At 50.8% G+C, this 22,913-nt stretch overlaps 1 protein-coding gene across 1 annotated transcript in view; it reads right to left on the bottom strand.

Annotated features, from left to right (window-relative positions):
• Window positions 1–7,689: 7,689 nt before the first annotated feature.
• Window positions 7,690–22,913, bottom strand: part of rreb1a (ras responsive element binding protein 1a) — a 144,674-nt gene continuing 129,450 nt past the window's right edge. Inside the window, exons 10-12 of the mRNA XM_078539559.1 lie at window positions 17,511–17,722; window positions 15,611–16,355; window positions 7,690–10,209 (exon numbers count right to left, since the gene is read on the bottom strand). Coding sequence (XP_078395685.1) covers window positions 9,641–10,209; window positions 15,611–16,355; window positions 17,511–17,722 — 1,526 coding nt within the window. The 3' untranslated portion in view covers window positions 7,690–9,640. The remainder of the gene's footprint in view (window positions 10,210–15,610; window positions 16,356–17,510; window positions 17,723–22,913) is intronic.

The following is a 22,913-nucleotide window of genomic DNA, read 5'->3' as shown; positions in this document are numbered from 1 at the left end:
GTGATTTACCACTTCACAATCGTGTCTTCAAGGAGGAGGAGGAAGAGAGGAGTGTAAGGATATTTTGATGGGGTTAGCTGACATTGGGTGGGAGGAGGCTCAAGTGAAGCATAAACACCGGCATGGACCGGGTGGGCCGAATGGCCTCTTTCTGTGCTGCGGATGTTGCTTTTCATAGGTCTCCAGTTTAGGCAAATTGAATAGGAATCACAGCTCTTGCACTGCAGGGTGCTTCACCTGACCAGCACACTATCCTAATGTTCTGGGGGATTGTGAAGTTAGGTCAGTGATGACCACCAACAGCAGTGTCTATTCTCAGAACTAGAGCTTTAATAATTCCAAGCCTGACTGAGGGACGCCATTCTGACTGACAAACTTCTCCTCCACAAGTCAAGCATTTGGAGTGGAAACAGCTTTATTTTTCCTTCCTGTGTTCCCCTTCTAGTCCACTTTTTACCAGTGACAGAATCTACCCTCACTCCCAATTAATTGCTTCCGCATTTAAATCGCATTCACTTTTCTCTCTCTCCTCCTCCTCACACATGCTGTTCTACGTCACTGTCCACTTCACAAAGATGTCCAGAACAACCATACTCATTAGCCGAGCATAGCCTTTCAATTGGGAGTGTCTACACACCTGATTGGCTGCTTTGGACACTGACCATCCAGATTGACAGGCCACTCAGCCAATGAGCCCAACCCCACTACGGCCCCAGTGATTAGCGCCAAGTGCACCATTCCCCACTCCTGGGCCCTGCTCCTCGGTGCCCTGTCCAGTATTTATCCCTCAATAAACATCACAAAAACAGATTATCTGGTCATTATCACATTGCTGTTTGTGGGAGATGGCTGTGCACAAATTGGCTGCTGCATTTCCTACGTTACAACAGCGACTACACTTCAAAAGTAATTCATTAGCTGTGAAGTACTTTGGAACGTCCTGGGGTTGTGAAAGGCTATATATAAATGCAAGTCTTTCTTTTTGTGTGTGTGTCTGTGTGTGGTCGTCACAACTAAAATCTCTGCAACAAAGGCTCAACTTTGTTTATAATCTGCAAAATCATTTTCATTCCCTGATTATAGAAGTTCGCATGGCACTATTTATTCTGTGTGTATTGTTACAAAAGTGCATCTTGTGAGACTGTGTTACAGGTTTACACTCAGCTTGCAGAACTGAGGGGGCGCAGCACTGTCAGAGGCACTGTCATTCGAATGAAATTTTAAACAGAAGCCCAGTCTGTCCTTTCAGATGGATATGGAAGATCCTGTAATATTTCGAAGAGTAAGGGAATCCTGGCCAATATCTATCCCTCAGCCAATATTGTTAACAATGTTTGTGGGAGCTTGCTGTGCACGATTTGGCTGCTGTGTTTCCTATATCACAACAATGGTTACACTTCAAAGGCACTTCATTGGCTGTGAGACGTCCTGAGGTTATCACTGTATAAATGCAAATCTTTCCTTTTATTCTCCACTATTTGTTCAACAATGAAATGCTGGAATAACACCACCAAGCAGAATAAAGAAAACAGTTTCATGCCACCCAAATAAATGAATCTTATATATAGAGAGCCAGCATGGACTCAATGGTCCAAATGGCCTCCTTCTGTACTATAATGACTCTATATGTGTATGGCTGTATTCTACAAGTAGTGTAGATTTCCTTAATGGAACAGCATCCCAGGTAAATTTATGATGGGTTGACATCGGAGGCAGTGGTGTGTTACAGTTCACCCTGAGTCCGAGTTGCCAAGGCAACGTGCACTTTTACATGCATGTTGAGGCCTGGAGCTATGGATGGTGATGCTAGAGGTGCCAATGTTCTTTCCATCACACGGCTGACCAGGAATCTCTCGCACTCTTACCGCCTGCCATTGGTGTGTGTTGGAAGGATTCGTAGGTTGATACCCAACCTGTTTTGACACAGGTGAACACTGCCAACCTGTTTGGCCCCATCATGAACGCAGCTCCCTCGGCCACCCAGTCCTGAGCTGGGACTCAAACCCAGAGATCCTGGCTCAGAGGCAGGGACGCCACCCACTGTGCCACAGTGTTGGCATCAGTACATGGTGGATAAACTTAATCTAAAGAGTGAGGAGGTTAATCGGTAATCTGCTGTGATTAAAAGGAGTCCCTACCGGGAGTCTGAAACACCTTGACCCAAAAGGTTTTTAGTCTTTTTAGATTCTAACTGACCTGCATTGCCCACTAAGCTCTCATTGAGGGTGGCAGAATTACACTGAAGTTAGTAAACGATCACCGAGGTTGGTAAAATATCACCGATAAGATCGATTCAGACATTTCAGCTCTCACTTCTCCTGTCTGTTACTCACAAACCAAGCGCAGCGCACCCACCGAGACTGGATGGCATTACCTTGACAACTTGGCCGACCTATGACCTTTAATTTAGTCTTTGGGGCCAAGAAGTGATTTCTGTTGCCTTATGTCTTGTGTGCAGGGTTGGGAACCAGCTACTACAGTGGTTTGTTTCCCTAAAGGATATTAGTGAACCAGGTAGGGGTGGCAATGATAGCGCAGTGGTAAACATTGCCGGATGCTTAATGCAGAAACCTGGACGAATGCTCGCAGGGCAGATGCTCAAGTCCCACCAAGGCAGCTGGAGGAATTTAAATTCAGTTGATTAGATAAATCTGGAGATAAAATGTTCACCTCACTGTTAATAACCAGGGATTGTAACTTTCCGTGGAGTGGCAGTCAGAGTCGGACTGCCACTCCGCTCCTAGGTATTTACCCCAAAACAAAGCTGCACCTTTCTCACCCGAATTCATGACTCGGGCCGTTTGGGAAAGGTGCAGTGCAGCGGGGTTCCACGGCCTTGTGGTCAGTGTGGGGCAGGGAGGGTATTTGTGGGGTGGGGCGGTAGTCGGCGGGTGAGGAGGGCAATTGGGGGGGTGGTGGGGGCAATCGGGGGGGGGGGGGGGTGTAGTCGGTGGGGGACGTGGTCAGGGTGTCCTGTGGGAGTTCGGGTGGGGAGGGGAGGAAAGACTATAGTTCCCAGAAGCCAGAAGTGGTTTTATTCCTTCTATCTTTTTCTGGGTAACTATTTCTGTAAGACAGTCAGAACCATCCAAAGTTTCCGATTTTAATTTTCAGATGGTTCCCAGAGCAGGGCAATTACCCATCTGAAGTTTGAACTTCCCGGGCAATTGCCGTGCAATCCTTACCTGGTGGGTGGGGCGGGGGAGAGGTGCGGGGGTTCCCCAGTGCATCTTTGGGGTACACCCCTTTACAAACAAACTCCCCACCAGACTGGTCGGCGGATTCGCAAAGCAGGAATTTCACTGCCAAGTGCTTAACCTCTCAGCCATCAGAACGTCAGGGCTGCCAAGTGTCCAAAACATGCAAGAAAACACAACTGCCCCGAGACAGGGCAGCTCCTGAACAATTCAGAATTTACTTCCTAACTTTTGTACCTCTGTTAGGAACGTTCTGAAAAGGTTGCTCACTGGCCAAAGTTCCTCCGATCAATAATTTTAGGGGAAAAAAAAAATCGAAGCCCCGGTATAAAACGGTGAGGATTTTCCCTGTTGCATTCCTTTTGACTTTAGAATTGCGATAAATTGACAGGAGGAATTTCACCCTTAGGGCAATACTGACGGGGGTGTAAGGTTATTACACACAGCTATTAACTTCTCATTCCCTTATCTTTTTCTACCTTCCACATCATAAGAGGGAAGACATAAGAACATAAGAAATTGAAGGAGTAGAGGCCATTCAGCCCATCGAGCCTGCTCCGCCATTCAATGAAATCATGGCTGATCTTCAACTCCATTTTCCTGCACTATCCCCATATCACTGGATGTTTTTAATATGTAGAAATCTATTGATCTCAGTTTTGAACTTACTCAACGACTGACCATCCACAGCCCTCTGGGGTAGAGAATGTCAAAGGTTCTCCGCCCTCTGAGTGAAGAAATTCCTCCATATCTCAGTTCTAAATGGCCTGCCCCTTATTCTGAGACTGTGTCCCCTGGTTCTAGACCGTGCCCCCGTCCCCCACCCAGCCTTCCTGCATCTACCCTGTTGAGTCCTGTAAGAACTTTGTATGTTTAAATGAGACAAAGCAGCCCGCTTGATTGGCATCACATCCACAAACATTCACTCCCTCCACCACCGATGCACAGTAGCAGCAGTGTGTACCATCTACAAGATGCACTGCAGGAACTCACCAAGGCTCCTTAGACAGCACCTTCCAAACCCACGACCACTACCGTCTAGAAGGACAAGGGCAGCAGATGTATGGGAACACCACCGCCTGGAAGTTCCCCTCCAAGTCACTCATCATTCTGACTTGGAAATATATCGCCGTTCCCTCACTGTCACTGGAACAAAATCCTGGAACTCCCTCCCTAACAACACTGAGAGTGTACCTACACCACAGGGACTGCAGTGGTTCAAGAAGGCAGCTCATCACCACCTTCTCAAGGGCAATTAGGAATGGGCAATAAATGCTGGCCCAGCCAGTGAAGCCACATCCCATGAATACTAAAAAAAAAATTCACCTCTCATTCTTCTAAACTCCAGAGAATAAAGGCTCAGTTTGATTAATCTTTCCTCACAGGACAACCCCTCTGCCCCAGGAATTAATTTAGTGAACCTTTGTTGCACTCCTTCTGCGGCAAGTATATCTTTCTAAAACTGCACATAATACCCCAGCTGCAGTCTCACCAAGGCTCTATAAAATTGCAGTAAGACCTCTTTACTCCTATACTCAAATCCTCTAGTAATAAAGACCAACATACCATTTGCCTTCTTAATTGTTTGCTGTACCTGCAAGTTAGCTTTCAGTGACTCATGAACAAGGACACCCAAGTCCCTTTGAAGTTCAACACTTCCCAGCCTCTCTCTGTTTAAGAGATACTCTGTATTTCTGTTTTTCCTACCGAAGTGGGTAACCTCACACTTCTCCACGTTGTATTCCATCTGCTAAATTTTTGTCCACTGGCTTAGCCTCTCCAAATCCCCTTGAAACGTCTTTGCTTCATCCTCACAACTCACCTAGTTTTGTGTCATCGGCAAACTTGGAAACATTACATTTAATCCACACGTCCAAATCATTCGATAGCGAGTGCTGGTAAATGGGATTAGGTAGGTAGGTCGGGTGTTTCTCACGTGTCGGCGTGGACTCGATGGGCCGAAGGGCCTCTTCTGCACTGTGAGATTCTGTGAATAGGCGGGGCCCAAGCACTTGATCCTTGTGGTAGCCCACTAGTCACAGCCTGCCAACGAGAAAATGACCCATTTATTCCTACTCTCTGTTTTCTAACTGTTAACCAGACAGTGGGGCATAGTGGTAATGTCACTGTGTTAGTGATCTAGGGACCCAGGCTAATGCAGTTAGTAATGTAAGACTTCAGTTCAAATCCCATCATTGCAACCGGTGGGATTTAGATTCAATTAATCAATAAATCTGGAATTGAAAGTTCGGTAATGGGTGACCATGAAACTATCGTTGATTGTTGTTAAAAAAAAAACCCATCTGGCTCATTTAATGCCCCCTTCAGGGAAGGAAATCTGCCATCCTGGTCTGACCTACATGTGACTCCAGACCCACAGTAATGTGGTTGGCTTTGAAATGGGCCTAGCAGTTAGGAATGGGCAGCAAATGCTGTCCCTGCCAGCGATACCCACATCCCATGAAAGAATTAAAAAAAATACACAAGCAATAAAGCCGGTCCTCGCAACATAACCAGTCCACCCTGCGCAGAACTGTTTCTACTCAGGCACCAATACCGTAAACTTATACGCAACTGTTCAACAAAGGTCCCTTTTCCCAAATGTTACGCAGCGATCTCTGCTGGATGGTGTGTGCGTGTCTGTCAGATAAGGTTGGGCTCAGGCTTGGTCATGATGCCTTCCTTTGTTGAACAGTCTACTATAATTCACTGTCTAAACTCAGTGGATATTTCCAGAAAAAAGCCTGTGCACTTAGAACCATGTAGAGAGAGGGAAACATTTGGATCAAATTCAATTGTTTACAATCAAACTGTTCTAATTCAACTCTTTAATTTAAGAAAAGGAAAATATCGGGCACAAAGAGAGATAAATTACCCCTCAAATTTTATGTTCAGAAGTGCATGCACCTGGTCATATTGCAATGCTGTTGGGTGCCAGGTCAATTTTATCCATTATGTAGCCAAGGTCACAACAATGAAGTGTTAGTGACGTTAAAGATAATTCCTGGCAGTCAAGTGGTAGAATTCCAGTCACGGTTAATGAGCTTGTGCTAGTTTTTCCTGTTGATGGAGCTAGGTAACAGTTTGGCGAGGGGAGTATACATGATCCCTGCTGGTGTAATGGCAAGTGGACTGTGTTTCCCATTAAGGAGAAATACACATATGTCACACGGCCGCCTGGAGGATTACAGTTTGGGGATGTGCATTAACCCCGCACAAATAAAATGAAACCCTAAACCCATCATGGCCGATTCAGAGCATGCAGCTAAGTGCAACAAAATGAAACATATAAGGACTGTCTGAACACGGTGAATTATACAGGCCAACTCTCAGACAGACTGCAAGGCCAATCAGGGCCAGAAATTGGTCTCAGTTGGTGGCACAAAGCAGGCAGTACCAAATTGGCTCATTCTACGCATTGCTTCTATTCAGTTCCATCACAGGCAATGGTATTCCATCCCAGATAGAACTGGAGCCAATCTTCACCCACTTACCTGCTTCTATTTACAGAGACACACATTACAAGCACGCACCTCCAAACCCAGAAAGCAGTTTCAGTCTGCTCCTATAGATAGGAGCACATGTGGATCCCCAGTTACTGCCTACCTCCTGCAAATAATTAAACACTGAATTCATATACAATTAAAAATAGAATTAAATATCAGACGCTGTGGGTCGCCGATCTTACAACGCATGTTTAATGCCACCACACAGGACAAATTTCTAGCCCATAAGCTTAGCTGTGTGCTGGAAGTTTAAAGGAGTAATCCATACTCAACAAACTAGGGTGGACCCGCTATTAAGCAACAGTTGTGCATCAGAGCAAGAGGGTAGGTGAGGGGTCAGTGCAAGTGGAAACAATTGCCGTGTTTTTCTGAAGACGTTTTTCTTTTTATTCATTCATGGGATGTGGGCATCACTGGTTAGGCCAGCACTCACTGCCCATCCCTAGTTGTCCTTGAGAAGGTGGTGATGAGCTGCCTTCTTGAACCGCTGCAGTCCATGTGGTGTAGGTACACCCACAGTGCTGTTTGGGAGGGAGTTCCAGGATTTTGACCCAGCGACAGTGAAGGAATGGCGATATATTTCCAAGTCAGGATGGTGAGTGGCTTGGAGAGGAATTTCCAACTGATGGTGCTCCCAAGTGTCTGCAGCCCTTGTCCTTCTAGATGATAGAGGTCGTGGGTTTGGAAGGTGCTGCCTAATGAGCCTTGGTGAATTCCTGCAGTGCATCTTGTAGATGGTACACACTGCTGCTACTGTGCATCGCTGGTGGAGGGAGCGAATGTTTGTGGATGTGGTGCCAATCTAGTGGGCTGCTTTGTCCTGGACGGTGTTGAGCTTCTTGAGTGTTGTGGGAGCTGCGCTCACCCAGGCAAGTGGACAGTGTTCCATCACACTCCCGACTTGTGCCTTGTAGATGGTGGACAGGCTTTGGGGGAGTACGATGCCTGATGCACGAACAAATAGAATGATAAAGCAAAGAAAAAGCTCAAGTATAACATTTTATTGCTTAGATGGTTTGATACAGAACAGCTTTAAATTTTGCATTGGAAGTAAGTACCAAAACTCTGTGATTCTCTGTTCATGTGGCATACACCAGATGTGTACATGACATGTAGCAGCAGTAAAGATTCCCTTTACGAAAAAATATGGATTCTGGATTTTTACAATATGTTTTCTGGATTAATGCATTACTTTTTTTTTTTCCTTTTATCTTTTCCCCCGTTAAAGTTTTATTCCTTCTTGAAAATAGACAATAATTCACTAAACCTCTGGTAATAAAAAAGCTCTTTAATCGCGGTGCAGTGAAAAGTGACTGTTTTTTTTTCTTTTATTGTTTTGAACGAGCTGTAAACCAATTATCTTTTTTTTTAAAAATTTATCTTTCACAGTCAAGTGCTTCATGTAGTGATTGAATCGTCTTAGCTTCAAGTCCTTAGGTGGAAGAAATTTTGGAACTAGAAAGGGATTTTAGTAGATGCAAATTTTTTTCTTTTGAAAAGCCCTGAGAGAGAGAGAGAGACAGTCAGAATTACAAATAACTGATGAACAAATTAGTTCCACATGCAAATCTAATCTAAGATTCACCCATAACTCAGCACAAAAAAAAAAATGAGTTTTCTCCTTTTTCACAGTTTTTGAAAAAGAAAACGAAACAGATTTGCATCAGCCAGACAACAAAACCCACTAATAGAAGATTCAGTAAAATGTGGCGAGGGCCGTATAAACTACTATTGCTGGTACAGACAAATACTAAATAAAGCTTTAAATCAATAGTGATTATTGCTAGTACACTGTCCAGCTTAATGCTGGGAGATTTTTCCTTGCTACACTTCTGCATTTTATATAGTTGATTAATGGCTGCTCCCCCCCACCCCCCACCCCCCCCCAGGACACTGGGTAATAAAACCATAGAGAGCAGAATTGTAAAAAAAAAGGATCTTAAAACTCTCCTGCGCTGAATTTCATACTGATACAAGATTTAACGAAAAAAAACTTGTCTCCTAATTAATTTTACCTTCTTAGTCCCATTTTTTATTTTTCTCTGTGTTTCTGGCCAAAACAACCCGATGCTCAGTAAAAATGGAGAGGGGGGTTTGGGGGGGGTGGGGGGGGAAACCTTGCGGAAGCCATCTTGGATTTTTACAGACAGTGGTGAACGTGTTCCACCTTAATCAAAAATACATCTTTAAAAAGACCAAATTACAAAAAAAAAAGAAGAAACAAGACTCGCACTGTTGCGCACGCCGTAAATGGAGAACAAAATCATATCTGTTTTGCAAAAGAAACAACAAAAAAAAAGAAAGCTATAATTGCTATTTTGCCCCTATGTTTGTTACTTATGCATGAGCAACATGCCCAGAGATTGTCAGTGTGATTGATCACTGTAAGGCCTTTATGGAAGACTTAGTACAGTAGTTCCTCATTAAAGAGTCTAAGCACAGCCTATACCAAGTGCATTTTCGATGCCCCCCCATCATTACGTGTTATTTCGTTTTAAAAAATCAACTTTAAAATAAAAAAAAACGCATCACAAAAAGGAATCTGATACTTCCCCCCCCCCACCCCCCAAAGGATTGTTCTGGAAAAGGCTAGCTCGTGTTGTTGCATTTACTCTGAAGGGATTTTTCCAGCACTTTTTGGAACAGAAAGTTTTGACGTGCACAGCGATCAGGTCGTAAGGCACTTGGAAGATGCGACATGCAGTCTGGAAGAGTCGCACTGGGCTCCTCCTCGCTCCAGTGTCTCTTAAGGCGTTCGGTAGCACCAGGACAACAATGGAAAATCCACTCGCGCGCAAGACGGACTAGAACAATCCACCGCAGCAGCCTCGCCCCTGCTTGGGGCTTCCGGGATACAAAGAGGGTCAAATTCCAAAGTACTGTGGCACAGCTTGCAAGCGACCAAAATAAAAAGCTCCAGTTCCTTGGGAAGTCACGTTACTCCACTCCCAGCAGGCGCGGGGCCGACTCCACCGAGCTGAGGACGTGGTTCATGGGCGAGCCGCTGCGTATCCCCAGCAGGTTCTGGATGATGTTGGGGGGCCCCGTGGAGTCGGCCGGCGCCTTTTCCGAGCTCTTGAGCGACCCCTGGTCGTTGCCCTGAATGAGGAAGGTCCCCTGCCGCAGGCCGTTCATGGCGGCCGGGGGGTGGAGGCTGCTCTCCGGGTCCGCGGCGGCCCTGCTGCCCGCCTGGCTGGGGGACTGGCCGGCGGCGGCGGCGGCGGTCAGCGGGCTGCCTGCCAGGCTGAGCGGCGGAGGGGAGTCGTTGCTGAGGCTGAGGCTGGTGACCGTCTCGCTCTCGTTGTCCGACAGCTGGCCGTACCCGGCCTGGTCGGCCTCGCTCTCGCTGTCGTCGTCGTCGTCGCCCTTGGACAGGTCGCCGTCGTTCTCACCCCGGTGCCGCTTGGTCACCTTGACCCCTTTCTGGTGGATGCGCTGGTGCCGGACGAGGCTGTGCTTCAGGGTGAAGGTCCTTTCGCAGGTCAAGCACTTGTAAGGCCTCTCACCTGAAATAAGAACGGCGGGAAAAGGTTACTTTCCAAGCCAACGTGACGGCGTCGTGCTGGTTACCAGCGGTAACTAATCTCGAGGTGCCAGTGAATGGCAGACGCTCAGCTCACTTCACCCGGCCATGAGGTGCCAGCTGGACATGAGGCATTTAAGCTGCGGAAAGGGGTGGGGTGGGGAAAAGCCTGTCCCCGCCCCTGTTACTTAACGGGCAACTCAGTCATTAAAAAGACACCAAAACAGGATAGGAGTCCCTCACTTATATATTGGTGACTATTCATCAGAACTAGTGACCTGTCCCTTTAATGTGGTACAAAAAAAAAAGATGGCGAGGGATTATAATCGACTCATCAGCGATGTTAGGAATCTCTTCAACACGATATAGGCAGGCCTGAGGGGCCGAATGGCCCACTCCTGCTTCTAATTCGTATGTTCGTATTTGCGTATCTGCTTCAACATTCACTGTTATAACTTCCCCAAGTGGCTAAGCTGTTAAGGGAATGCACATCTCGAAGTGGGCTAAAATTGGGTGCCATAGCAACGGTGCCATGCTCACCTCCTACCCGCCTCCGCCGGGATTTTACCGACGTCAGGGAGCGGTGACATCACATGGCCAGTCTGCATTTTTGCAGGTTGATTGCAGGGGTGGGGGGGTCTTTCCTGTTCGGGCACCTTGTGCCCAGCGAATGCCATTCACCACCCAACCCCCACCCCCTTCCACAGCACCATGGTCCTCCACTCCTTTCACACCCACCCCAGGCTCTCCCACCAAAATCAGCCCTAAAACTCCCACCCCTGGGCCCCAGCAAAACCCTGGTCTCAGCCGAGTGTCCGGATCCCTGGCTCCTGGGTGTTGAGAATGGTCCGCAGTCCCAGGAGTGGCCAGCGTTTGTGGTGGCGCTACAGGGGACTAGACGGCTGTCTGTGGCTCTCAGAGGTGAGGCTTCCTCACGGACAGGGATGGCGGGAGGGGGGGTGCCTACTGTGGGCTTGTACCCAGCTTTTAAGATGGTGGCGGGTCAGGGGTCAGGGGGGAAATTCCGGGGTTAAGGTTCAAGTCTTGATCCCAGTCTGAGTTGGGTCAGTATAATCGGCTCAGCCACCTGTAGCCTGGGGAGAGGAAGTGTCCAGGTTACAGCCCCTGCTCATCATTCTGTTACACTGGACAGTGCGAGATGTGTGAATGGCGAGGAGGAGGAGGAGGACTGATTGTAGCCGTGATGCACTCCCAGGTCAAACATCCTACTGACACTCTCGCAAGTACTCCCGCCACCTTTCTCTTTTTAAAAAAGGAAATCTCCCCTCCCACCCAACCCAACCTGGCTCCATTGGGAGCCCAGGACAATGACTGACCATCACCCTGGTCACCGGACCCTGATCGGGCTATCAATGATTTGGGAGAGAGGGATGCCATTTGGGAATGAGCCAGTCTGGAAAGTGGGGGAGGGGGGGGGGGGGGGGGGTGGGGGCTATCGTCATTCTTGACTTAAAACGTATAGAGATGTTGTCCAAGTGCAGCAAACTGGACAGTCAGTGGCTGCTGCCTGTGTGAGCAGTCAGGTTTCCACAGCCTGGACATCGCTGCAGCAGCAGCTTTATACTCTGCTTGCTGACCGTCTCAAAATACTTCCGAGATGTTGGACTGGGTTCTCCCACAGGTCCCGGGCAGCTCGGCGTTGGGACCAAGTGCCCATTACTTGCTGGCAGTACACCCTCCCCCCCCAGAGTCGGGGAAAAGTGGCCGGGTGCCCTGTGTGGGGGCTTTGGCACGGAGGTGTACGTTTAAATAACAATGTCTGTAGGGTGAGACCGGGAGGCTGCTCGGGGTAAGCGGTGGGTGGTGGGTGGGGGTGGGGGTGGTGGTGGTGGTATCCCCTCCGGCCTTCCTTGCCTGCGGCCCTGTCGTTGGGATCGGAGCGTCTGTGTCCGATGGCCCCGCCGTGCAGAGGCTGTCTTCACTGAGTCACGGCCTCTGCAGGCTCCAAAAACCGCCCTTAATCAGAGACTTAACAACCTGGGGGTACATCAGAACATTAAATAAACGGGAGCAGGAGGAGGCCATTCAGCCCCTCTAGCCTGCTCCCGCCATTCGGTAAGATCTGACTGCAGCCTTCACTCCACTTTCCTGTCAGTCCCCCAAAAATCCTCGACTCCCTTCGTCAATTAAAAATCTGCCTCGCTCAGCCTTGAATACATTCAATGGTCCAGCCTCCGCTGCTCTCTGGGGGAGAGAATTCCAAACACCAATGGCCCTCAAGAGAAGAAATTCCTCCTCGTCTCCGCCTTAAGTGGGAGGGTCCTTATTTTGAAACTGTGCCCCCTAATTCTAGACTCCCCCCACGAGGGGAAACATCCTCTCAGCATCTGCCCTGTCAAGCCCCCCCTCAGAATCTTAGATGTTTCAATAAGATTGCGGGCAGTCAAATCCGCTTCCCAGCCCATCCCTGGGAAAGTTCCCTGGCAACTGGAATGCACTGGGGAGCCCTCCGAAGTGGCTCCTGCGCCCCCCACCCCCATTTTCCTGAGCTCCTGTCTCCGAGGGGCTGGAAAATTCAGCCCCATTTTCTCCGGTGAATTGTATCTGGGTGTTATGTGTCCCTCAGAGACAGGCTGTTCCACGGTGATGGAGCTGTTAGCTGTCCTCTCATTACAGGCAATTCACAGGCTTACTAAACCCTGGGACCAAGTAAAAGGCAACGCTATTCTTAGGCAGCTTTTTTCCTTTAATTAAAAACCCAATTCAGTCAGGCTTGATTATTGGAGTGCATTGTGCATTTTGTCCACTTGAGGCTACCATACACTCATGTACCAGCAGAGGGAGTCTGCTAGGAGGAGATAATAAAGGATCCACGTTTAACAGCTCGCACAGTTCTAATCCTAAATGCCTCTGGCTGAATATATAACCCTTTCTGTCCCAACTGAACTTCACACAGATCATCTCCTTAGCCAGAATTTTATGCCCCCCATCCCCCCCAACCCCCCCACCCCGCCTCACCCAGGCAGGACGGGGCCTAAAGTCGGGTGGCAGCACGGTGCCCATCACTTGCCCGTCTTTGCTGGAATTCTAACAGCGGCAGGGTAGACGTCGGGCGACCTGCCCGCCCTTGGGGCCATTGGAGGCCCTTCGGTGGCCGATTGGCGGCAGTTCTAGCCCAGGGTCTCATTTCCACGGGGCGCCGGCGAACCTGAAACCTGCGGGAGCTCCGGCCGCCCCAAAGGAAGATGGCGGCAGCCGGAGACAACAGGGGGCAGTAAGTCTGTTGACCCCATTTTTGAGACCCTGTTGGCGCAGATTTAAGCCAGATTGAAAAATCGGTCCTGGGGTTGGTGGCTCAGTGTCCGATATCCCCTCCCTCCGGCGGTGGGGGAGGGGGGACATACTAAGCACTTGCTCAGCATCTCACGACTTGCTCCCTTACCACATTCTCACGGTGAGGAAACCACTGGGGGTTAAGTGGCACTGACCCCTCTCCCCCTCCCCCTCCCCTCAACCTCCCCCCCACCCATCTTGATCTCCAAAGGCAGAGGAGCTGTTTATACTGATCCTGGAACACTTCAATATTGTGGGAAATAAATTTAGCAAACAACTAATGACCTGGCGCTTCGTTAACAGAGAAGAAAAGGATTTTAACGAGTGCTAACCACCTCCCCACCACCCCCCCCCACCACCCCCCACCACCCCCCCTCACCACAGCTCCCCAGCTGTGTGGGACACATGGGCAATTCTGGAAAGTTAAGGAGCCTGAGTCAGCTTCACTCTGTCAGCACATCTTGTTCTCGTTTCCCCAGCTTCAAATGAAGTGATGAAGTGAAAACTGGCAAAGGACCATCTGTTTACCAGCTCCAGCACACGAAGCATTAAAAAAACGCCAGTTTGCGTATCTCCCAAGGCAACCAAGCTGAATGTCGGCCTGGCCCGGCCTCAGGCCTGTCGGGATCGGAGCCCCGTTTCCTTTCCATTGTAACCTTTAGTCGCTGCGTTTTCTTTTTTTTTTAAAAAAGAAAACACACGGTGAAGGATTCTCCTTCCTGTTGGGACACTGACGTAAATTCCTCCCCCCACCCCCCCCACCCCCACCACCACCTTCCCTCCCTCTTCCTGTACTTAGTGTGGAAGAGGAAAACCACAACTGACTTGAGAAAAAAGGTGCGGGTGGGGTGGGGTGGGGTGGGGGACAGGGGGTGTGAGGGCATGAGCTGAGTTCACTGAACTTCGAATGTTGTGTTGGTCATCGTACTATAAATAGAAGCACGGGGAGGGTGCGGGGGGAGATTGACAAGGGGAATACCAGAAATGCACGTTGTCAGGGAAGAATTAACAAGGCTGGGGTCTCCTCTCTCTCTCTCTCTCTCGAGAATAAAAAAGAAGCAGGCTGAGGGGGTGACCTCATACGGGTCGATAAAATTCTGAAAGGTTTTTTTGATGGAGCAGATTCCGGGGAGGGGGGGAATCTTTCCCTCTTGTGGGGAAGAGCGTAACTAGGAGGCCGTCAATACGTTAAGACAGTCGCCAAGAAATCCAGTGGGGAACTCAGAAGAAACCTCTTCACTCAGGAAGTGGTGAGGATGCGGAACTCGCTACCACAGGGAGTGGCTGAAGTGATGCATTTCAGGGGAATCTAGACAAGCATTTCAGGGAGAAGGGAGCATAGGGTTAGGATGGTAGATTTAGACGAGGAAAGGCGGGAGGAGGCTCGAGCGCAGCATATACACTGGCAAGGGCTGGACGGGCGGAATGGCCTGTTTCTGTGCCGGACATCCTAAGGGATCCTACGCAGCTACGATAGGTGAAAGTTAAAAGCAGCCCCCCACCCCCACCCCCAACCCGTGTCAGTAGGCTGGCTTCAGCTATTTAAAACGACTGGCTTCCCTGCACTGGCTGCTGCTCTTCCCCCCACCCCACTCTCGTCCAGAGGATTCGAGTCTCGTCAACTCACGGGTTCTGTATTTCCATAAAAGGGGCAACGGGCAGGAAAGTGGAATTAGAGGGTAGGCAACGGATCTGAAAAAAGTTAGCACCCAGCACAGGAGGCAAAGGGGAGACCCTCCTCCTGCGCTGTAACTTTGCACGAATCAACAAAAGATCGGCTGACCTACTTTTGCAAGGATCTCCTGGCCCTGCGTGCACTAAGTGCACTTGGCTGCGTTCGGCTAACTCCCAAATCGCGTACAGAATAGACCTGCTTCAACCACAGGCTTGGGCAAACCCTCGACAGGGAGGCGTTTGCAGAGCCGTGGGGAAAGAGCCGAGGGGGAGGAGGGCAATAATGGGAGCTAATTGGGTAGCTCTTCCAGAGAGCCCGAGCGGGCACGATGGGCCGAATGGCCTCCTCCCGCACTGCAGGATTCTACCAACGTTACTAATTTCGGCTTAATTTAAAGGGCAGTAGATCCCCTCACCTGTGTGCGACCTCATGTGACGCGTCAGGTCCTGCAGGGACCAGAACCGCTTGTTGCACACGATGCAGATTTTCTTCCGCTTGTCCGCCTTCGCCGAGCTGCTGGCCGCCGCCTTCTTCAGGCCGTGCTGTTCGGCCGCCGCTGCCTCGCCGGCGCTGTGCTCGCTCTCCTGGCCGCCGCCGCCTTCCGCCTCCGCCTTGCCGGCGGGACTCCGCTGCTCCGCCAGGCAGTCCCGAGGAGGCGGCGGGGGCGGCGGGCTCTCGCCTCTGACCTCCGACCCCTCCGGGCTCTCGGCCGCCCGTCCGCGAACGACGGCCGCCTCCGGAGGAGCTGCTGCCGTCACCGGCGCCGCCGCCCCCTCCCTGTCGGGCACGCCCCTCGGGCCCCTCTTGCCGCCCCTGGCGCCGTCTGCTCTCCGGTGCTCGCAGGCGTGAGCCTTCCTGTGGCGCGCCAGGGTGGCGGCGTACTTGAAGGTTTTGCCGCAGGCGGCGCAGGTGTTCCGGCCCTCCGGCCGCGCGCTGGCTCCGCCGCCCGAGCCTGGCCCCTCCAGCTTGAAGTCTATGAGCTTGCTGGCAAAGTTGAGGTCCAGGCTCTCGTTGCTCTGAGTGTCCTCCTCGGCCTCTGGCCCCGGCTTCGCGCCGTCCTTGCTCCCGCCTCCCTCCGCGGAGCCCGCCGGCCCGTCGGCGCCCAGCGAGGAACGGGTCGGAGCTGGTGGTGGCGCCGTCGTCGGTGCGGATGACTCCGACTCAGGGTGGGTACCTGTGGATCACACACAAACACACACACACACACAAAACGCACAAAGTCAGCAAAGTGAACAGACGCCATCGGTAACAAAACGAGATCAACACTTCTGTCCAGATCGGAGGTTCGCTTGCGCTTGCGCGCCAATCCCAGCGGCGTTTGTAAACCAACTGCCTCGCTAAAGGTCTCGCGCAACCGAGCGCCAGCCCCCTCTCAGGAGCCATTTCGTACGCTATCGACGCACAGCGCGCCAACGCCGCAGCTTTAATTACACACACCCGCTGCCAAGGTCGGCGAAAGAGCCACATTTTGTACACCACACAACTCGAGGCAGGTCACACTCTTTCCACCGAATCCCACTAAAGCCCCAAAGGACAGTCACGGGTAGAAGTGCCTATCCGCGCGCTTCCTCTCGTGATTTCCGTGTCTCTGCGCGTCAAAGGCAGAACGATCATTGAACGTGGGCCTCAGAGAAAGGAGCCATCGGTGGGGGGGAAAGGAAACATGGCCTTGTAATAAAGAGTTTTGATTCACTGGGAGGAGTGGCACCCGCCACTTATTTACTCCGTACTTTGGGAATTTTAAGACTGGGGGGGGGGGTGGGGAAATAAATGGTACAAAAGGTCCCAGCTGAGACATGCCTGGGCTGTTTTATGCCACTGTTTTGTATGATCTGCAGCCACCACCAATCAAAGGGGGTCTTTGTCTTTGTGCAAAAACAAAAAAAGTGTTTGGCATTTGTTTTCTTTTTAAAGTTTTGTGCACTGTTGTATCACAGGAGCTTCACCGGTGAAGTGACTGGCAAAGAAATTCCGGTACGATTGATGCCGTCACTCTGTGCAATTCCAAACAAACAAAATAACCGTTTGCCAAAGGCTTTTGATGCCCCCGCCAAAGACAAGAGCTCCTTTGATCGGGAGGATGGTACAATTCTTGTGGATGTGGTTGGAAGAGAGGGCTCTATATTCTTCCTCCCTCTCTCTCTCTCTCTCTCTCTCTCTCGCCTCTCTCTGGACTGTTTGCATTTGCAGGCACTGCCCCCTTGCTGCAGCAAAGCCCAACTGCACCTTTCAGATCTCCCAATCCCTCACAGAGCGAGTGAAGCACTCCTCACCACCCCACCCCGCCCCCCCGCCATCCAACACAGCAGACTGACTGGAACAGGCTCTCTCTCTCTCTCTCTCTCTCTCTGATAGTAGTTACCTGTGCTTTCCAGGGGCTTTGCATCGGTTGGTTTGGATCTGGCAATCAGGCCATTTCTTCGCAGCGATCGGTTGGCAACACCATGCTTGCGCAAGAGGTGGCGTTCACAGTTAGATTTGGTGGAAAAGAAAGCGTCACATTTAGGACAGGGGTAGGGCTTCTGACCTTTTGTTAAAACAAAAAGTAAAAAAAAAAAACAAAAAAAAGTAGCTATTTATGCAGTTCTTGACAATCGCATTGTCTTATAAATTAAAAAGAAAAACACCAGCAGAGCGGTGTTTAAACAGTATCTACAATATTCCCAAATTAACAGCATGCCAACTTAAAACCCGCCCCCCCCCCAAAAAAAAACCCCCCAACATAACACATTTTTAACTTGGGTGGCTGTAAGCTGCTGCGACAGGGGCTTGCAACTCTGCCAATGAGTAACTTGACATACACAGCCCCCGGGGTTAATCTTCAATGCAAACGTGAATACCTATGTCCGTAACAGTGACTACGGTGTTAAAATCGCTCCACTAAAATAAAGAACCAATATATTAAAAAAAACAAAAAATCCACAACACTGAGGTGAATTTAAAAAGGGAACATGGGCTACATCTTCCACTGCCCTGGGAAGGGAACGCAAGTCTCTGAATAAGTCTGCGTCCTGTGGGACATTCTCAATAAAAATCGAAATTGTGCTGGGGTCGACTAAACACAGGACCCGCTTTAATAAATTTAGTGCTGGATTCTTCTGCCCAATATTTTAACAAAAGCACTTTTTTTGTTTTTTTGTTAAACGTTTATGTGTTAAACAGGTTAACACTTCTGCTCCGGCAGCCGGACGTCAGAGTTTGAGGCACTGGTGCTTTTGTCACTTTACTAACAACCACACGAGGCAATTTCAACCTAACATTCTGGGTGGGAGTTTTACGATTTACATCCACTGCTCCTGGTCTAGCGTCACAAGGCAATTTGAGCAGTGCAGCTGCAGTAAACAGTCCATCGGACAAGTCATTGGTGAATAGTCTCTTTTCCCCCCAGACAAAAAGGCATTAATTTTAAGCTGTAGCTCCTTTCTCTAGAATGGCCAAAGAGCCATTCTCTTCATGGTGCACCTAGCGAAACTGCGGCCAACAAAAACACCAATTACTGCGGCTCCTTCAAACCCGAAAACGTAAAGCGGAGAGAGCTGGCAGAGACTCAGCGTTTTGTGGAGAAGACGGCCAATCGAGGTTTTCGGGGTCCGAGACCCTTCTACTGATTTCGCACAGCATTTCCACCCTTTTTCCCCTGTTTGAGGTGTTCTCCCAACACAAACACAAACCAGCTACGCCAGCTTTTGACTTTGGCTTACACCTAATACGCTTCTGTAACCGTGGTGACGTTCAGCAGCTTTCGCACCACATCCATCAAAAAAAAAATGACACTGGCCCGAGGGTGAAGGACAAGGTGGGGGTGGGGGTGGGGGTGGGGGCGGGGGGGACAGGGTGTGTGACCTGCTCTCCTGGAAGGCGCCACAGTTCACGTACCCATACTTACACACGCTGTTTTTACAGAGACAAAGAGGTTTTTGTGAGCTATTGCTTTACACGCAAGTCTGGGTATGTTTTTAAATTAGACACTGGCCCCATGGAGCGAATTGTGACAGCATTTTTTAAAAAAATAGTTTGCACATTCACTTGGATACCCTAGAGTGACCAGGTCTGCAGCTGCCTTGAGTCCCTTTCACATGATACTATCTCAACGATGGGCAATTGATAAGGGTTGCGCTATACATAACTCTTGAGGTGCTGGTCAAATTAGCCTCGTGACATGTATTTTTTAAAAATATTTTTCCAAATGGGCCACTTGGCTTCGGCCAGGCAAAGACGACCTGTGGTCCAAGCTCCACCAACCTGCCTGGCCAACTCCATTCTCCATCTCTTTGTTCTAAAGGACCAGGGCAATTCTCGCCCTCCCTCAAAAGGGGGGGAAATGATCGGCCTGCCAGAGGGGCCCAGCGAAAGCTGAAGAACACTCGCCCAGCACGACACGACGGCCCGGGTGCAAGTGACACCCAGCCCACTGGCGCTGACGGAATCAAACAGTCTTACAAGCACGAGAGGGAGTCCATTTGGCCCATCGTGCCTGCGCTAGCCTTTTTTGAAAGGCTGGCAGCCCCCACTCCCTGCTTAGGCCCGGGAGTTGAGTGCGGATCATTCACTTCAGTTGTTGAACTAATTTTTTTCCAGAGAGGCCTCTAAGCCCTCAGGGTGGGATCTTGTGCAGGTGACCGGGGGGGGGGGGTCTTGGCCGCCAACTGGAGAGCCAGCAGGAGCCCCAGGCTGCCTCTTTTCGGGAGGGCCTGCCACATTAAGTGTCACTTAGGCGCTTGACGGCCAGCAGGAGGCCTTCCCACGAGATCAAGGACCCCCGGGGGGGTGGAAGTCCCCTCCGCCCAAGGGCTGCTGGCCAATCAGAGGCTTGCAGCTCTGTGGAACAACAGCACCACCAGGGAGACAGTGGCTGCTGTGGGTACTACACCCACCCCAAGGCCCGGGATCATCACTGGATCCCAGGCCAGAGGTGAGCGATGGTTGGAGAGGGGTCATGGTAAGGGGGTCGTGGGGGGAGGGAGAGAAAGAAGGACATGGGGGAGGGATAAAGGGGTCGTTAGGCTTGTTGGGCAGGGGGAGTTAAGGGGTCATGGCGGGGGGAGGGAAAGGGGGCTGTGCGGGGGGCGTGGGGGGGGTGGAGAGGAGGTCATGGGGGAGGGTGGAAGGGAGTCGTTGGGCAGGGGTAATGGGGTCATGGGGAGGGAGGGAAAGGAGGTTGTGCGGGGGGGCGGGAAAGGAGGTCATGGGGGAGGGGGAGAAGGGGATCATGGGGGAGAAGGGGGGAGGGGGGAGTGGGGAAGGGCATCATTGGGGAGGGGGTAGAGGGAAAAGGGGTAGTCGGCAGCAAGGTAGGGGGTTGGTTTTCGTCGGGCCCTTCTTCTCCAGGCTGGGGCCCTCGATCAGGGACTAAGTGCCTTCGAATGAGCGACACCTCCTGGCAGCCTGCAAACAACCTCACACTGGTTTGCTCATCGTCCTCCCCAGATGTGAACCTCCCCCCCTCTGCTGGGTTAATACCAGCCATGTTGGGCATTAATTGTCCACTTAAGGGCCTCAACTGGCGACTGGCTTCCCACTATGGATTGAATTGGTGTGGAAACATGAAGGCAGCAGAGTCTCCACCCATCACCCTCCCACCCAATTAAATGTCCCCTATCATCAAACTCACCATGGCGGGGGGAAGGGCATGAGATTCCACCCTCAGCGTATAACCCCAGACATAGACTGGAAAACAATCCCTCACTTTGACCCCTTTCAATGGAGAGTCACCTTCTCCTTCCGGCCAAACCGTCTTGCGTTTAGAACTCAAAACTGGGGAAATCGCTGGTGTGACCTCCGACCCCTGATGTTGGCCATGGCTCAGTCAGTAGCACACTTGCCTCCGAGCCAGAAGGTCGTGTGTTCTAGTCCGGCTCCAGGACTTGAGCACAAAATCCAGGCTGTGTTACCGGTGCCGTGCTGGGGGGGAGAGCGCTGCCCTGTGGGAGGTCCTGAGCCGTGGAAGTGAAGCCCCATCCGCCCTCTTGGGTGGAATTAGAAGGACCCATGGGTCTATTCTGAAGAGCAGCAGGAAAATTATCCTTGGGGCAGAATTTTACGGTCCCGCCGAAGTCAATGGACTTTTGAACGGCTCGCCACGTTTTTACAACCCCGCCCCCCGACCGCCGTTGAGGGGGCTGTAAAATCCCGCCCAAGGTGTCTTGGCCAATCGACATCCGGCCCTGTTTGTGGGGGAGCTTGCTGTGCGCAAATTGGCTGCTGCCTTTCCTACATCACAACGGTGACCACGCTTCCAAAAAAAAACCTCATCGGCTGTAAGGTGCTTTGGGATGTCCGGTGGCCGTGAAAGGTGCTATATAAATGTAGGTCCTCTTTTTTTTTTGTGTGTGTGTGTGTGTGTGTGTGTGTCTCAGCATTAACTCTCTGCCACGTGTAAAACTGATCACACGGAATTAGATGCCGTGTGTGAGATGGGGGGGAAAATAAAACCACATTCCACGAGTCTGCAAACCTCATTCGCGTTTCGAAAGGGCCATTAGCACAGTAGCCAGGGGGGGTGAGTGAAGCCCAGCCTCGAGTCTGTACACTTTGATCAACTGCAGATGCAGGTACGATTCCAGAAATCATCTTGAAAAGTCAATTATCTATCATTCCCATAATCCATGGACCCTGGGGAGGTGGTGGGGGTGGGGTGGGAAAAATTCCAACGCAGCTAAGTCAGTATTTGTGGTTCCCCCAAAAAATGAAACTGTTTGTGTGATCATTTCCTTCCCTGGTAATCGCTCCCTTTCCCTCGCTGCAGGAGGGGGGTTGCAAAGTTATTGCCCAAGTTTCAAACCGTTCGCAAAGTGAGGCGGGCTCCGTCCAGGAGCTCGACCGACAGGCACTGAACACGCAGGAAAAAGCATTCGCTTGCTCCTGCGCCAACAAAGGTGTCACAAAGCCAACAGCACAGCGCAACTACGCTACTTCCAAACCCCACCAAGGGGAAAAGCGCTCACACCCGGATCAATCCCGCATCAAAGCGACAAAGGCAAAAAAAGCTCAGGCAATGAACGCACACCAACGCTGTAAATACACACAATGATCCACCGGCGTTCAGGCCTGATGTCTGACTAAATTCAACACTCACGGCCCCCGCCCTCGCTCTACCATCTGGACTCTGAGCGCTCAGGGGAGAAAACGAGAAAGACGAGATTGATTTGGCGGCGGCTGCTCACGTCAGAGAACCGGGAATATTAATTTTTGCCGGCATTCCACAGGGGGCGCTCGTTTTCCTTTATTACGAAGGGTTAAAAATGGCTTTTTCCATTGCCGGAGAGCAGAACGTCGCCGCTTGCTACAGCGGCTCAGGCCGACCCTCGTTCCCAGGATATAACCATCCGCTTTGCTGACCCGTTAACATAGCAGCCCCGCAGCCCCTCCCTCCACCGCTTAAAAAGAAAAAGAGACAGCGCAGGACAAGAACATTCCGGATTCGGTCTCTTGCTAACGTGCTGAGGACATGCTGGGCGACCTCCTTACTGGGCGAGTGTTTAGGCGCCCGGCTGCCAGTGACTCTCACACGTAGACAGATTGGCAGAATTTGTATGGCGCAGCGGGCGGCCATTTTGGCCTTTCGGCTAGAATTTCCGCCCCGCCCCCCCCCCCATCCTAAGATGGGTACCCCCACCCCCCAACCCCCGCAGGGCCGGCGAGTCACGGAAATCTCCGTCCACGTGGCGGGACCTTCCAACGTTGAGGGGCTGGGAGATTCCGGCCATCGTTGCCTGCAC

Source organism: Cetorhinus maximus, chromosome 3 (genome assembly GCF_964194155.1).
Source record: "Cetorhinus maximus chromosome 3, sCetMax3.hap1.1, whole genome shotgun sequence".
Classification (NCBI taxonomy): Eukaryota; Metazoa; Chordata; class Chondrichthyes; order Lamniformes; family Cetorhinidae; genus Cetorhinus; species Cetorhinus maximus.
This window is presented reverse-complemented; position numbering and strand designations above follow the sequence as displayed.